This window comes from Podarcis gaigeae (assembly GCF_964106915.1).
Source record: "Podarcis gaigeae genome assembly, chromosome: 7".
In the NCBI taxonomy this organism is placed as follows: Eukaryota; Metazoa; Chordata; class Lepidosauria; order Squamata; family Lacertidae; genus Podarcis; species Podarcis gaigeae.
Window position 1 is genome coordinate 23,906,078 of NC_139683.1, and position 16,951 is coordinate 23,923,028.

Consider the following 16,951-nt stretch of genomic DNA (forward strand, 5'->3'; position numbering starts at 1 on the left):
GAAATAAATTTTTATATATACTATTTACACAAAAACTAGTAAGATATAGTAAGGCTGCATTCCTTACATGTCAGAGAAGCCCTACTGAATTCAATGGATTTACTCCTAGGTAAGTGGGCACTGGTGGCGCTGTGGTCTAAACCACTGAGCCTAGGGCTTGCCAAGCAGAAGGTTGGCGGTTCGAATCCTTGCAATGGGGTGAGCTCTTGTTGCTCAGTCCCTGCTCCTGCCCACCTAGCAGTTCGAAAGCACGTCAAAGTGCAAGTAGATAAATAGATACCGCTCTGGCGGGAAGGTAAACGGTGTTTCCGTGCGCTGCTCTGGTTCGCCAGAAGCAGCTTAGTCATGCTGGCCACATGACCCGGAAAAACTGTCTGCGAACAAACATTGGCTCCCACGGCCAGTAAAGGAAGAATGAGCGCTGCAACCCCAGAATCGTTCACGACTGGACTTAACTGTCAGCGGTCCTTTACCTTTACCTTTTTAAGTGGGCTAAGAATGCAGCCTAAATGAACCTAGATATTACATAGGTATGTACAGGGAAACGATTGTTGACATACGTCTGTCTCGAGAAACAATGGAGTGTGCCTCTGGAGATGAAGTCAAACCACTGTGTTAGCAGCACCAAAGTTACAGCTTAAGGATGGCTATCGGGTGATGAGAGATCAGAAGGATCTTTACTGGCAATCGAATGGGGAAGACGGAGTGAACTTTGCATGTCCTCTGGTACTGCTGTACTTCACCAAGGGAGGAAAGCACTAGAAAGTCGCAAGCTCTAATCTTTGCATAGCATTCAGCTGCATTTCATTCTACCTAACCATGCTGCCCCATATGCTGCTGCCATAAGGATCCAGCACTATGCATTGTTGGAATGTTGTTAGACGGCTGAATCACAGACATCCTCACATTTTTTTCTTGTTTTGTTGGTTGGTTTTAAGGCTTGATGCTTTTAAGTGCTCAAACCTGTATTAGGGAAGCTACTTTCAGACCCATATTAAGGAAACTCTCCTCCTTCTGCCAGGCTCTTATTCCAGAACAACTCAATCGTCCCTTATAAGAATATGCAAAAAAACAGCAACAACAGAAATTGAAGCCGTGACGGCTTTTTAACCAGTTCCGTCAAAAAATAAGACTGGGGCATATGCAAATTAGAATCTCACCCCCCAATTAGTGTTCATTTCTTTGTGCATATGTATAAGCCCATGCACTGAAATTACGAAATTGCTGCCCCCACAAAAGAAACAATTTATTCACAATAAATTGGTATTTGTATGAAAAAGTATCAGCTGGCATTTGCACTCCTGCAAAACATATGAATATGTAAGATCTTGATGCACACCTGGACAGCTCACACCTGGACAAATTTCTATGTTGGGGTCACCAACTAACTGCACATGCATGTGTATGTAGATACAGGTAGGTAGCTGTGTTGGTCTGCTGTAGTCAAAACAAAATTTTTAAAAAATCCTTCCAGTAGCACCTTAGAGACCAACTAAGTTTGCTATTGGTATGAGCTTTCATGTGCATGAAAGCTTCTTCAGATACCACAGATGTGTAACTGTGTGTGCTCTGCACATACACAGAGAGAGAGAGAGAGAGAGAGAGAGAGAGAGAGAGAGAGTAAATGAAAAGGAAGAGTACTTCTAAAAATTTATTAGTTGTTTGATTAAACAAGAATGTATCACGTATCACTTTATTGATAGAAATAGTGCTTAAAAATATATGTAATCCAAATATCTTAAAATTCCTGTACTCTTAAAGTTACATCAATAGCTTATATTAAAGCTATCAAATAAATCTTTTTACACTTTAAAAATAACTATTAAACTGTGTGTCTAAAATTGTGAATTTAATGTGAAATGTGACTGATTTATATAACTGAATATAAATCTGCAGCAGTAAATCTTACATTAATGTAAGGATCTGACAATCCAAGGGAAAGAAAATGAAGTAATCTGCCAGTAAGAAGTCCTCAAGCTGGGGGTCAGATCCTATTCATGGAAACCATCTGGTTGGGACCCTCTAAGCCACACCAAACACAAATGATCTTTTAAAAAAATATCCTATTCATTAATGCATCACAGCTGCACTGAGTGTTACTTCATTTTTCCATGGCAACATCCTTTCTGTTTCAAGGATCGTATTTCAGTTTTGGTAGCAACGTGTTCTTTTGCCAATACCGAACATACTTGTGTGTTAAAGACAAGGAATTATTACAAATTCTTGAAACAAAATCACCTCCTTTTTGATTATGTTAAGTATTGTGCTTGCTACGCAACACTCCCTAATAAAAGAACAACAAAGGGCAGCTAACATGCATTCAAAATATGCATTTATTTTCTGTTCTTGATAAAATGTCTCAAAATGTGTCAATTTCCACACTAATAAAATCAGTCTATACTGTAGTAAGAAACTAAAATTCTCCTGTTGTATGACTTCAAATTGAACCAAATAAGATTTTTAAGTTACACAACAGGGAAGTTTTAGTTTTCTATTAGAAAAAAAGAACAATATAGTATTAAAATGGTAATATCAATATTGATATGGCACATTTTCAAAATATTTCACTTACATTTTCTAAGCAATCTTTACACCAAACCTGCAAAGGAGACTAGCATTACAGTCTCCATAATTCATATACAGTCTGAGAAAAAGTGCCCTCACTAATAATTTTATTATAATAATAGTAATTTTATTATTTGTATGCTGCCCATCTGATTGGGTAGCTCCAGCCACTCTGGGCAAATCCCAACAGAATATTAAAAACACAATAAATATTAAAAACACAGTAATTTTATGAGTCATCTCTCATTTGAACAAGATCTTTCCAGAAAATTATTGCACCGGTTCATATTTTTAAGAATTGTACTTCATATGTCCACATGATTTAAATGTTAAATTGTGTATTGTAAAATAGGGATTTTCTCAAACACTTTAAATTGTAATGACTGTATATATTAATCTATGACAAATATAATATTTAAAATTTGTGAAACACTAGAGGTGGGATTGAGGGAGAGAGGTAACATCTATAACAGGGATGGGAAACTTCACACCTGGGGGCCAAATGCAGCCTTGCAGGGATCCCTGTCTGGCCCTCAGTCCACCCACCCTAGCCATGCTCCCTTCACCAGGCTCCACCCCCTCTGACTACACCACACTCCTCATCAGCCCCACTACATCTCTTGCTTAAGTGTCTTTGCCTGGATGGGATGTGTCCATCAACAGTGCTAATATGTTTTACTTGCCAGGATGGAGAGATGTATGTATAGAAACCTCCGAATGGTGCATGGCTTTAACACATCCTTCACTAAAAAGGTAAGAGCCACATCTTTTGCTCCTCCCACTTTTTGCCTCTGGACACACCCACCCCTGGTATATGGCGCCTGGAAGATTGGCTGGTCTTTGGACCATGGTCCTTGGACCAATTCCCTCCCCCCCCATTCCAATCTATTATACAACTCCATCATCAACTCCAACACCTTAACGTCTCAGCTTTCAGCCTCAAACAAATCTATGCTGGGGCTTTTTTTGGGGGGGGGGAGGGAGGACCCAGGAATATTATTGGGTAGTTGTGGATTCTCCTTCATTAGATGTTTTTAAGCAGAGGTTGGATGACCATCTGCTTTGGTTGAGATTCCTGCATTGCAGGGGGTTGAACCAGTTGATCCTTGGGGTCCTCTTCTGACTCTACAAAATTCTACGATTCTATGATTTTATGACATTGTACAGCCTAGAAATTAGCAACAACCAGTTGTTGGATGGTGTTCACAAGAGATCCTGAGATGATCCACACCAGCATCTTGAGCAACTCCAACAAGAAGAATTCAGCGCCGGTGATCAAAAGAATGGAGATCAATGAACACAGGTATGGAAGGACCAAGGTAAGCAGCAAGTAATGCAAGGCAGAAGGAAGGAACAAGGCCAAAGGGTGAAGCAAAGAGTTGATTCCAAGGTCACATTTTGTGCATATGTTTTTGCTTTCTGTGGTGATCTTATGAACACACACAGAGGAAATGGGAATGTTTCCTTTGGAAATATTATACTGTACTGCAGCAAAGATCCCTGTCAGGTTGACTTGATGGGTTTAGACATTCTACTAGAACAACTATGAGTGCAAATGAAGGAGGAACTGTGTCACAATCAGAAAGCAGGTGAGGGAACCCAAGAGTATAATTTGTCAAAGTATATAGAATAGCCAGTTAAGATGGAGTCTAACTGCACAAGAGAACTTCTGCTAATGCCACAGAATTTCACCTTCATTTCTTCCACCTGCAGCCTCCTGTGTATTACCAAAATCTGCTCAGGAGGGACTCCCAACCTTTCAGAATTGATTTTAAGGCTGTAGGGGGAGCGCTGCAAGGGGTGAGGGGAAGGGGAAGTCTCACACATGGACAGTTCAGGAAAAAGCACTTAAGAGTACAGGCACTCTGTGTGCGCCAGTTCTGGCTATCTTTTCATTCAATGCTAAGAGCCTTCCATACTGCACTCACCACACCATCAACATATTTCCAACTCCATTTCATTTTGTTTTCAATATGTCATTTAATACAAATCATGTTGACTTAAAATACTGATTCAAATATTTTCAAGTAACTAAGGATTCATTTTATAAAGTACTTAAGGAACATTTTGATAATAGTGTATTTATGTGAAACATAGTAAAAATGTGGAGTTATTTGGTTGGTGCTTAACATACTATTACTCATTATTAACTCATGCCAAAATGTGGAACCCTTGTTATTCTCAATGAAATCAAGCATTAACAACCATTTAAAAATAATTGTGTTTACATTACTTCATAAGTTGAGCAGCTATTAGTACCAGGAACACATGCAAAGTGAACACTTCCCTCCCTCATACTATAGTTGCCAAAAGACACTGCAAAGTTTATGCTGAAATTGTTAGCAGCTATAGAAAAAAGCCCTTGCATAACAGCATTTTTAAAATTACATCATAACTACTTACAACAAGCCTAGTTCACAGAGTTGTCATGCTAGACACTACTGTGAGCAAAACAGCCAAGCAGACACTAGCCTTGGATCCAAAGTAAATTTTCCAGGTGTTTCTGTTCTAAGCATTTATGTGTTTATTTATAAATACAAAGAACAACCCTTTCATGCTTTCAAATTATGAAGACAACAGTCTGTTGACAACTCAGGACTCCTTTTCAGTCTATATTTGTCATCCTATAAAATCAATCTCCTGTAAATCACTATCCCCAAACCATACTGCCAAAATACATCCACATAAGTCCTGGCTGACTACAATGAGAAGGGCAGCTTTCAAGTTTTCTCAGATTGTTGTTCTATATTTAGTGATGGTGGAACTCCGAGAATGCTATACCATTGTTGGAATAGAAAAAATACCTTGGGCATTATAATAAGGGCCAGAACAGATGCAACACTGGCTCCACAAACACACTGCAAATGTGATTAGCAAATCAGGAACACTGGGTACATACACACCTCAACTGCATCTCAAGCAAATCCCTCCTCAATTGCAGTTAAGCACTTTGACAGGACTGCTGTTAGCCTGAAACATGGTTAGCAAGGGAGTCCCTTAAATCAATATTTAAAACAACGAACTGCCGTAGACATCAATGAGAGAGGAGGACTTTATCAAGCCCGCTCTACTGATGATCCCAACTAGCATCAAGTCAGCAGTTGGAGGAAATAATTGTGTAGCACGAGCAGCCCTGAACTCCTGGCCTGGGTGCTGTTTGTTACATGCTTTGCTCATAGATCTGGTTGTGGGGCAGGGAGTTCTTCTGGGGAAGGGGTTGCTCTCCAAGACAGCCAGAAGTTGCATAGGCAGAACTGTATAGCTGTGCTATAGGAATGTAAAACTTTAAGAATTGGTGCCTGAGCTGGCTTTTTCTCTCCTCCCATTCCTTTTTCCTCATGCATCCTGTCTTCTAGATTTTAAGCCTAAGGAGGGATGCATTCCTGAGGCTGACTACCAATTTGCATTACCAGGAGCTAGATTTATAACTTTACTTCCCCCAAGTACAAACGCATTGTTAGTTACAAATTGAAATGAATGATAAAAGGCACCCAAGTGCCATGAGCTCAAATCTCCCTGACAATCCCAACAGGGGGGGAAAAACACCCTGCTATCACTTGACAAGAATTTCTGCTGAGAATAGAGGAACCTATGACTTAAATGTCCAAATCGTCCCATTCAAACAGTATATAGATAATCAAGGCAATCTGTAGTAGTTGGAAATCTGTGCTTTTCAAATACAAGGGAACAGGAAATGCAATGGAGCAAAAGTCTGTCATACACTGGAGTTGGAGCACTGTTTACTGGGTTCTCACAACAACCTGTAAGTTTAATTTCTTTTTTTAAATCAAAAGATAGTCATAGGTTGCAGTCTGACTGGATATTTGGATGATGGGAGTTCTTAAAAGCAGCGCTAATCTGCTGCTTATAAATGACCATGAGATATTGTGCAAAATATACAAACAAACAAGGCACTGCAGAAAGCTCACAGTCAATGCACCGCTATTGCTACATGTGACTACACACAAGACAATGTGCAGAAGACCATACTTAACTCTTCTCTTATTTCAACCAAAGGGGCTTAAAGTGCTTAAGACTGGCTTCATCATTTCTTATATAAACAAACGCTGGGGACTTATCTTACAAGGGTTTCAAAATAAGCTAAAATCCAAGAAAGTATCAAGTATTTCAAATATTCCACTCTCTCTCTCACCGCCCCCCAACCAGCATCTTACCTGAAGTGTAAGGCGCTTGACTGCATTCCACAATACCCCAATAAATTCTTTCATCTTTTCCTCAGGACTTCTGCTGCAGCTTTCAGATGAGCTCAGCATGGCTTTCACTGGAACTGATAAAGGTCGCGATTCTTAAAAATAAAAGGACAATAGAATACATTTGAGAACTTAAGTTTGTTTTACATGGTGCATAGTAGCATAATCTAACCAAAGTTAGTCACCATAGGTTCTAATTAAACCTATGTAACTCTAATTAATCAGAAGTAACTTATTCCATTAGTTTCAACAGGCCTTAGTTGAACTGAACTAAATGAGCAATTGTGGAAAAGTCAGATTTTTAAACTATTCCAATAGCATTCCACCATTTCATAAAGCTAGTGGTTACATTCAAATAATTTAGTACAAAAACATTTGGCAAATAAGAGGGAGATTTTAGCTTCGATTGTGCCAAAGAACCTGAAATAGCAATTCAGCAGTTGGTTATCAAATCTAGGAAGTCTCTTCAATTTATACCACATTCCTTAAAAATTGATGCTATCTGTACATGCATTTTATTCATAATTTTATTATTTGCTTATTTATAAATAGCATCACTCTTTCAAGCACATAACAAGCAGGATATCACATTTATAGATCCTCTACAATTACAACATCATATCTTCCAAGTATCTTTTATCAAAGAATGAGGATAACAAAATTAAAAGACAATAGGAAATTTCAATAAATATCAACATAAATTACAATGACAGAGTAACTGTGCACTATGTTTAAATCAATTGCTTCACTTTCTCAGCGTGGAACAAGCTTGAGGTAGTAAGCAGTTAACATTGATCTCCATGTAACTAAAGGGAACGATGTAAAAATCTGTGTATCATTGGCATTACACCCCAGTAATTATGTAAGTTATCTTACATAAATAAAAACCTGTTTCCGATTTGCTAGTGTTGCCATATTACTAACTTTGTTGGGATTGGAATACCCTTGTGTGGCAAACTTGTGGGGAAAGAGTTCATGGGAATTAACATGATCACTAAACCAGTTCTTTTTCTATTTCTACGCTGACTTTGCTAAACATCTCAGATGGACAAAACAAAAATCTTAAAAGTAAGGAGCTGGTTGGGTTCATGCTGATGGCAGACTTGTAATCATACGGTTTTGGAAAACCTTGGAAGGCACAATGATAGATGGTATGATAAGCTCTGTGACTTCACAATGTATGAAAAGACAGCACGAAAGGTCTGACTGCCTTGGGAGCAAAGTAGACATTTTCTGTGGTGAATGGGTAGATTTTATTATGTATGCAAACTGCTGACAGAACAACCCCAACAAGATACCTGAATTTCTGGGATACCTCCCCGCTTTCCCCCCCTGAACCAAGCATCTTATGGTTTCCATACTTTATTGAGTTGTAAAAGCTGCCTTTGCTAAAAGTTATTTTGCATAAGTTTTGTATAAGAGAAATACTGCTGCTTCTAATCACTTGTGGTGCCTTTCACCAGCTCCCAAGGATGAAGATGTTGATACACAAAAGAGAAAGCAGTACAATGTGCTCCGCATCAATATGAATAAAAACTTGTGGTCAGCAGTATGCAAGACAAAAACAGAATCTTTACAAAACAGCATGGTTGGGCTTGTTTTGATGGATTACTGCCAGCATGTGAAAAATACACCGGAAAAAGTTCTTCCCCCAGTCCAAATCTTGTGGGAAATATCAGATTTAAATAAAAATATTGCGCTCTTTCATGTCTAGTTAACATTCTTCACCCACCTAAAGCATCCTTGTTCAAGCATCCACTGCACAGCAGGCACACACAAACAATAGCCCTTCAGTTAACTAAACGGAAATGTGTGATCTCCTAATTTAAGTGCTTCCCTTCTGCCAAAAGATTTCACAGCCCACCAAAGTCTTAGCATTTAAGTTTAAGAATGAATCCAGTTTTGTATTCAAATTGGGTCTGCTTGCTAGGTTTATACAAAACAAAACCAAGAAAAAATAACTATGAAGGATCAAATGCCCAACACTGAATCCCCAAATTTTCTGGGTATTTTCCAGCTAGTTTTAATGCTCCAGTTGCCCCAACTTATTAGTGCTCACTCTATTTACTTCTGCAACACCCTTCCTCCATTCAAAGAGGTGGTGTAGATGTAATGGTTAGGGGTCTTTCAATTGCTAGAGGGTCACAGGATTGCATGTACTGTTCACTTCTGCAATTAAGTATTACATCAACCCCAATGTTAAACAAACCTCTTTCCTCTTAATTAGGATGTGAAATCCTTTTAGGATTGTGACAAACCCAGCAAGGAAAGAAACGGGTGGGTGGGATTTAGTCACAGAGGTGAAGTGGAGGTGTGGGAATGTCACTCACAAAAGTGAAACAGGAGAGGGAATATAAATAAATTGTGATTTATAAAAAAAAGCTTAAAGGAGGAGCTTAACATAACGGTGCAATTTTATCATGAATAAATTTTATCGTACAGAAAAATAACATTAAATATCGCATTACAAAGAATGGATGAAACTTTGAATTATTTCCATATATCACTGCCTCCATCAGTCAGGGCTGGACTGAACATGTCACTTTCAGGGCTCAGACTTAACTCATACACTTACACACCATACTCTAAGACACCTCAAACCCCACTAAGTGTTGCAGAAAGACTATAAAAGTCTCACCATCTAATTAGCCTCCTGAAGTGTCCACGTTTTATTCCCTCATGACCGTGATAATACATAGTTAATGATACATAAGATATGGAGGTTAAATTGCCAGCAGCACTTTCTGAATTTCCTCATATAGCTGCCAGTTAGGATGTCCTCGTGCACGCTAAAGGATTCAGGGCAGAGCAAGCAAGGGAAAGGGTTAAACGGTCCCTCTCCGTAGCCAATTTTCTAATCCAAGGAATAGCCATCATGATGCTTGCAGATACTGGATTACAACCCCCATCAGCCCCAGCCAGCATGGCCAATGGAGAAGGATGGCAGAAGTCCAACAAAATTAAAAAGGAAGATAAGAATTCACATAGTCTGTTCAGCCACTGACAAATTCTAGCCATGGACTGAAAACTGCATACTGGCGGTGGTGGTCATTTCTAGTATCTCTTGAAATGAAGGGAAGTAGTTTCCCTATACATTTTTCATTTTGAGAAATCACATTGCTAAAAGCTCAAAGTAAGTGAAGATACCTAAGGACTATAGTGGGCCATTTTGTTAAAACACCTCTTTGTGAAAATGTTCAAATCTTGTATACTGATCAAGCAATAAAAATAGTTTACGGTAGTGGCGCCCGCCCTGTGGAATGCCCTCCCATCAGATGTCAAAGCGATAAACAACTACTTGACATTCAGAAGACATCTGAAGGCAGCCCTGTTCAGGGAAGTTTTTAATATGTGACATTTTAGTGTATTTCTCATCTCTGTTGGAAGCCGCCCAGAGTGGCCGGGGAAACCCAGCCAGATGGGCGGGGTACAAATAATAAATTATTATTATTATTATTATTATTACGGGCACAAAAACTTTTGCTGAACTTATAAAAAGCTCTACCATATTTAAAAAGTGATATATGTCTGGATGGAAGGCTCTCTGCTGAATGCTCAGTAATGGAAACACGGAACTAGGGAATATTTTCAAAGTGGCAAGTCTTGACCTCAAGATGACATAACCTTTGTTTGTCTCCAAACAGCAGAGGGACAAGAAAATGTCAGCTGAGAAAATTATTGGGAATTCAGAAGAGACAAGGCCATTTATTTTGAGAGCAAGGCCAAGAGCTGTGTGTCTCTGTGTGTTTGTAAAACATTGGGCTTTTTATTATTATTTCCTGAGTAAATCATATTTTCCCACCCTTTATTTCTAACAAAGTTTCAGTTGCCATTACTTCCCAAACTACTAGAATCAAAGAACAGGAGTTTAAGCTATATACCAGCTGCCACCAAAGTTGCCATCACAGAGCACAATATACAATATCAGTTTCTAGCAGTTCTCAAGACAGCTCCCTAAGACTCATGTTGTAACTGAAAGTCATAAAGGACTTTTAAGACAGTACACAGAACGTTTTGTTAATCACTCAAAAGTTTTCTAAAATATACATTTTTTGTGAAATTAAGGCTGCAATTTATGCCCACTCACTTGGGAATATTTCCCCATTGAACTCACTGGGGCTTTCAAGTTAGCATGCATAAAAATGGGCTCCAAAAATCTTTGCTATCTTAATTTTAAGATTTGATAGGTAGCAGCAGACTTTTAAATCAACAAATGCAAACAGTCCAAAAAATTACAATAAAGCCTAACAGCTATCAAACCAAACAATCTCCTAAGAGAATAAAATCTACCATATGCTGTTCATTAATTGCAAGTTTCAGTTCCACAGAATTATTTTACAATAAAACTAAAGATTCAATTAACAGAAAAAGAAACAGATTTAAGTTGAGCTGGTAAATGAAAGTATGTTATTATAACGGAAACGTTTTAAAAATGTATCAGTCCCACCAAGAAAAGTTTCCTTCTTCATGAGCAAATATTAATTTCATTAAATAATTTGAAACTGATTCCATCCATCTCTAGGGTTGATTTAAGATACAGTTTTTCCTCAAAAGATGAGACAGCAAATTAAAGACACTTGTTGTGGTCTTTTCTCTTCATAGCTGAATTAAAAGAGATGAGTGGCCAAACCCTCAGCTGTGCTAAAGTACAGCAGCAAGGCATAAAACCCAGGGCACTCCCTTCCACTAATGCAGCCATCAACACTTTGGTTCCCTGAGACTGTTCTTGAGAAATAAAGAGAAATTAAGTCACTGACCACGCCTTAAGTAGCATCAAAAGAATCAACTGCCCTACTGAAGTCATTTCTGTGGGAGAGAGCTGCTAGGGAAGGGATGGAACCTGCTGGTGGTGATTGTTTTGATTGACGAAGCAGAGGAGATGGGCAACAGTATATAGGAAGCCTCTAAATCAGTAGAAAATGCATTAATAATGATTGTGGGAGACAGGAGAAAGACTGGACTATGGCTTTGGAGTTTGGGGTGGCTCAGAATCTCAGGCAGTCTATGCTACACTTCATCCAACAGAGAAGCCTCCACTGCAAGGGATGTTAATGTAAATGGAAATGGAAAAGAAATAAAGCAGCCCTGTTGCTTCAGACCAAAGGTCTATCTAGTCCAGCATCCCATTTTCCAGAGGAGCCTCCAAGAAGCCCAAAAGCATGGCATGCAATATAATAACCCTCCTGCATTATGTACCAGGTGACCTATTATTTACAATATGTTATCTCCATCTACACTTGCAAAAAAAACAAACCCATCTTGCAAGCCTTAGTGCAAAGTGTGAATTTCAACTCAAGTTTCCTGCAACCAAACACAGCACTCTTTGCCATTATACCACATTGTGTCTTGTTTATACAGCAGCATTGAAAAAATTAAGATACACTATGTTCACTAAAGCATTCCCTGAACAGCTATCTTTTTGGAGAGGCCAGCAAACTTGAGCTGACCCAATAATGTATTAAAATGAAGTACTATAAAAAAGTACTATAAAAAGACCCTGATGTTGGGAAAGATTGAGGGCACAAGGAGAAGGGGACGACAGAGGACAAGATGGCTGGACGGTGTTCTCGAAGCTACAAACATGAGCCTGACCAAACTGCGGGAGGCAGTGGAAGACAGGAGTGCCTGGCGTGCTCTGGTCCATGGGGTCACGAAGAGTCGGACACGACTAAACAACAACAACACTATAAAAATAATTTGGGATTAAAGTTAGAAAATGTGATCTAACATTGTAGAACTGAACTGAAAATATATCAATTAAAACTGAAGAAATTGTATATGAAGCTTCCTACATTAACTGCAGAAATGTGTTCCAATACATACACCTGACCCTGCAGGAATGTACACATGTCAAGGGGGGAATAAGTTCCTGGAGAATGGGTTGATTTAACTGAAAACAAAACATACCTGTTACAGTTTTTGTTTTGACAGGGCTGCTGGCATATTCAGAGGCCTGATTTGATTGCTGTTTAGCCAAAGGCGTACTTCCAACTGATACCTCATCCTCTTTTTTCCTAGTCACTGGTGTCCCCAGAGAAACAGATCCAGACTGCTAGAAAAAGAAGAAAAGTACAGTGACTTACTCAGAAACTATGAGCAGTTCATAGGAAAAGATACTTCATATCACAGGAAGGGCACTAAAAGCAGTACTTTTATCACCATAAGTTCCTAGGGAAAAGCTTTGACTTAATAACTAAAGCATATAGAATGCCAAAGCAAATTGTGAAAATGGAATGATGAAAAGCTTTAATAGTCACATTATTGTATACAATTCCACTCTGTTTGTTCTTCCTAACAATTACAGAAAACAAGCTTTTACCAAGTTTCCACTGAAAGAACCCTAACATTACACATCATTGTAATGTTAGTCACTGTCAACAGTTTTGGTGGCCCTGCAGTTGTTTTGGATGCCAGTCTAAGAATTGTCCCAAAGCAAATCCTTCAGGATTATTATCCTCATATCGTAGAGCAGAGTTACAGCTATGGGAGTCAGAAACCTGGTTTGCACATCATGCTAAGACAAACCATGGCTTAGTGCAAATGTGTAAGCCTACAGGCTCCCAGATAAACAGTGTTTATCCATGTGTTTATCTAATGCACTTGTACAGCCTTTCAAGATGGCAGCTATCTGAGCAAGTCCCACAGTCTAACTTTCCCATACTTTCTTTTATCTGTCCTGAATCTTCCAGCATTCATATTCATTGGATGTTCTAACATTATGAGAGAGGAAGAAAAACTTTACTAATAATCCCTAGCACAAAATTTTCCTTTTTCACAGCTGCCAAACACAGGATCAACATCTTCCTCAAGATACTTGCTATGATCCCAAGCTCTCCTTCACTGCCGCTTCAAACCTCACTAGCATAAATGTGAAATTAAGATTATTATTTTTTGACCCAACACACATCACTTTACATTTGTTTACATTGAACTGCACTTGCCATTTTACCACTCATTCTCTTAGTTTGGAGAAGTCCTTTTAGAGCTTTTCACGATCTCTTTTTGTTTTAATGACCCTGAACAATTTAGTATCATCAGCAAACCTGGCCACCTCATTCTTACCCCTAACTCTAGATCATTTGTGAAGAAGTTAAAAAGCAGAGTTCCCAATAGCGATCCTTGGCAAACTCAACGATGTACATAACTCTGTTTGGAAAGATGTCAGTTTATTCCTACTGCCTGCTTCCCACTGCTTAACCATTTCCTGACCCATAACAGGAGCTCTCCTCTTGGGCAGTTATGTATGCAGCCAGTTCTTCATACTAAGACTAGAGGATTGCAGTGACACCTGAAGTCTAGCTCCTAATTCTATGATTGGATGCCAATATACAGAAAACAGGATTGCTACATGTCATTTTAATTCTGAGTTACAATTCTAAAAAAAACAAAACCCATACACCTGTCCTCTTTAAAAAAAAAGTACGAAACAAGGCATTTCCCTCCTCTTTTCTCTACTACTGACCATACTGTTGCCAAGATGCTACTATGTCAAATATAAAATAAAGGTGAAATCCTGGCAAAACAAAAGCCGGAGACAGTACAACTAGTTTGATGCAAAAATACGACTTGAAAATATAGTCAGTTTGGTATAACAGTAGAGAAGGGTAAATATTGTACACTATGCTATTTGAAATGAGGGAGAAATAAAAATGATCACAGCCAGAGAAAGATGGAAAAAATTATGGCCATGTACTGGGTGCTGATCTGGACAATGAAACAGCTGTTTCATCTTTGCTCACTGCACTCAGGCTTGAAGCTGAAGCTGATGACACCCAATACAATTTTGCCAGCTTTTTGGCACTACTGGCTGTAACTATAAAGTAAATGAAAGATCAATCTTAAACTGGGTGGAAAATGATCAAGATGTTGGGTTTTAGCCACAAACCAGCAAGGAAATTGCAGTTGGAAAAAATAGCAAATGACAACTGCACCGCAGCTGGAGAACATGAGAAGGATTCTTATGCAAGTGATACAACATTGATTTGTTATCTCTATCACTTCTGCACAGCCACCTTAACGTTAGAAGAAGAAAACACTCACCAGTTAACAGAAAACTAAGCAACTGGAATGTATTTATGAGAATTAAAGATTTCAATTATTCAAATATAACTATGCTAATTATGTCAACTATCTCTAGAAAACTGCTTAATATTGAGAAAATACATTCAGTCAGAATTGTTTTGCATTATGAGGAGGTAATATGGCAATTTGCATGTGGCAAATAAAAAGATCCACACCAAAGTTCCTGCTAATTTTGAAAATGATGTACAGTATCTGACAATAATTGATAAACATATGAAGATACTCAACTGTATTGATATACATTTAAGTGATACCAGAAATGTCTTACAAAATTAACAACATCTCAATTCACTGATATGATCAATAGGGTTTCATTTTAAATTTTAAGTTACTGTTTAAATCTTGTCACCTCTTTGGTAAGTTGCATCACATAAAACTGCCAGACAAACACCCAAGGTAGATCCTGATCTACTTCACTGGATCAAGTGAACTACATCAGGATCCATCTTTCACATCAACATGGCAGGCCAATCTGATTTCAAAACTTTTTTTTTTGTTTCTTAGAATCCCCTAGCAACACCAAGTATGAGGCTGCTAGTGTCCTTTGAACAAAATACACACTATACCAACAGTTGCCTAGCAGTTGCTTCAGCGACAATTCCCTGTTTTTCAAAACTGAGAAATAGTTGAGTCTTTTTAGTCTACCTGCTTTTATATGTCTCTTTACTGTAAAGAAGAAAATTAGTAATTTTGCCACAATAATGTGAATAGAGCAAGATCAGGTGGAATAAATGACATTTACTTATGGGATGGCACATCCCATTTTGCTGCAAAGTACTGTTCCTACAGGGACGCGGGTGGTGCTGTGGTCTAAACCACAGAGCCTAGGACTTGCCGATCAGAAGGTTGGCGGTTCGAATCCCCGCGACGGGGTGAGCTCCTGTTGCTCAGTCCCTGCTCCTGCCAACCTAGCAGTTTGAAAGCACGTCAAAGTGCAAGTAGAGAAATAGGTACCGCTCCATCGGGAAGGTAAACGGCATTTCCGTGCGCTGCTCTGGTTCACCAGAAGCGGCTTAGTCCTGCTGGCCACACAACCCGGAAGCTGTACGCCGGCTCCCTCGGCCAATAAAGTGAGATGAGCGCCGCAACCCCAGAGTCGGCCACGACTGGACCTAATGGTCAGGGGTCCCTTTACCTTTACCTTACTGTTCCTACTCTGCCGCCTAGCCACCTCTGCCCCCTCCTCTGCCAACAGCACAAACCACAGAGAAGCGCCACCAGTGAGATCTTACATGATCTCTCGCGTTCTGTGAGATCTTGCAATATTTTGGCAAGTTCTCTCCAGAAATCAGTGCTGGTGCCGGTGCCACTTCACCGCCCGTGGTGGAGGCAGCAGGCTAGGGGTGGGACCCACATGGGCCTTGCCTGAGGCAGCTGATTCACCCTGCTTCATGGGTAGGCTGTCCCTGACTTAGTTCCATGCAGAAACTTTAGGATCAGCATTGAAATGGGGGGGGGGGGGCAAAGGCACATAAAAACAAAATCTAAATCCACATTAAAACACAAACATATTAGACTGCTATTCTGGGAAGCCAATAACACAACGTGAAAAAGAGAGGAAGCATGCAATGGTTTTTGCATGCGTTCGTTTTCTTCAGCAGCTCTCCTCACCACACCACACCACAAATGGTTTTTAAAAGTCTCCCAAGTTTGGAAAGTAGGTTCTGTGAGTTCAACAACAGGAGCTGTGAAGCAAAAGGAAAGGAAAAGCCAGAGGACACAGGAAGATCTGGCATGTGCACTTTGGACTGACTCAGTCACAACATTCTGCTTCAATAAGCCACATGAGCTTTCTGAAAGAATGCATCATTTAAAAGAAGTGCTCAGTTATTTTTAGGGCTCTGAAAACATCTGTGCCATGGCACCGTGTATGAAGTATTAAAAATTTCAAATTCTCATCTCTGGAATGCTAAGGATGTATGACCCACATGAAAAAAAAAACTAATTTCATGGCTCAGAAAGGGTTGTGATGACGGATTTATGCTATTTTGTTCTCCAGAAAGAGAATTGAATTAGGCTCCTGAACAATGCAGTGTGTTTTATTAGTGCATTATTTTTTTTGTATTTTTTAATATTCTTTCATTTTATAATGT

The 16,951-nt window shown here is 39.2% G+C and overlaps 1 protein-coding gene across 8 annotated transcripts in view; it reads right to left on the minus strand.

The window, feature by feature from the left end:
* VPS13B (vacuolar protein sorting 13 homolog B) overlaps positions 1-16,951 on the minus strand; it is a 399,672-nt gene that overhangs the window by 195,218 nt on the left and 187,503 nt on the right. For 6 of the 8 annotated variants that reach the window (XR_014566943.1, XR_014566944.1, XM_083749735.1 and 3 more), the window contains exons 21-22: positions 12,684-12,828; positions 6,741-6,871 (exon numbers count right to left, since the gene is read on the minus strand). Coding sequence is in view for 6 of the 8 variants with exons in the window: in XM_083749735.1 (XP_083605861.1) it covers positions 6,741-6,871; positions 12,684-12,828 (276 nt within the window). In the remaining 2 variants the exon portion in view is untranslated. The remainder of the gene's footprint in view (positions 1-6,740; positions 6,872-12,683; positions 12,829-16,951) is intronic. The other 2 variants (XM_083749737.1, XM_083749739.1) reach the window with 1 other exon arrangement.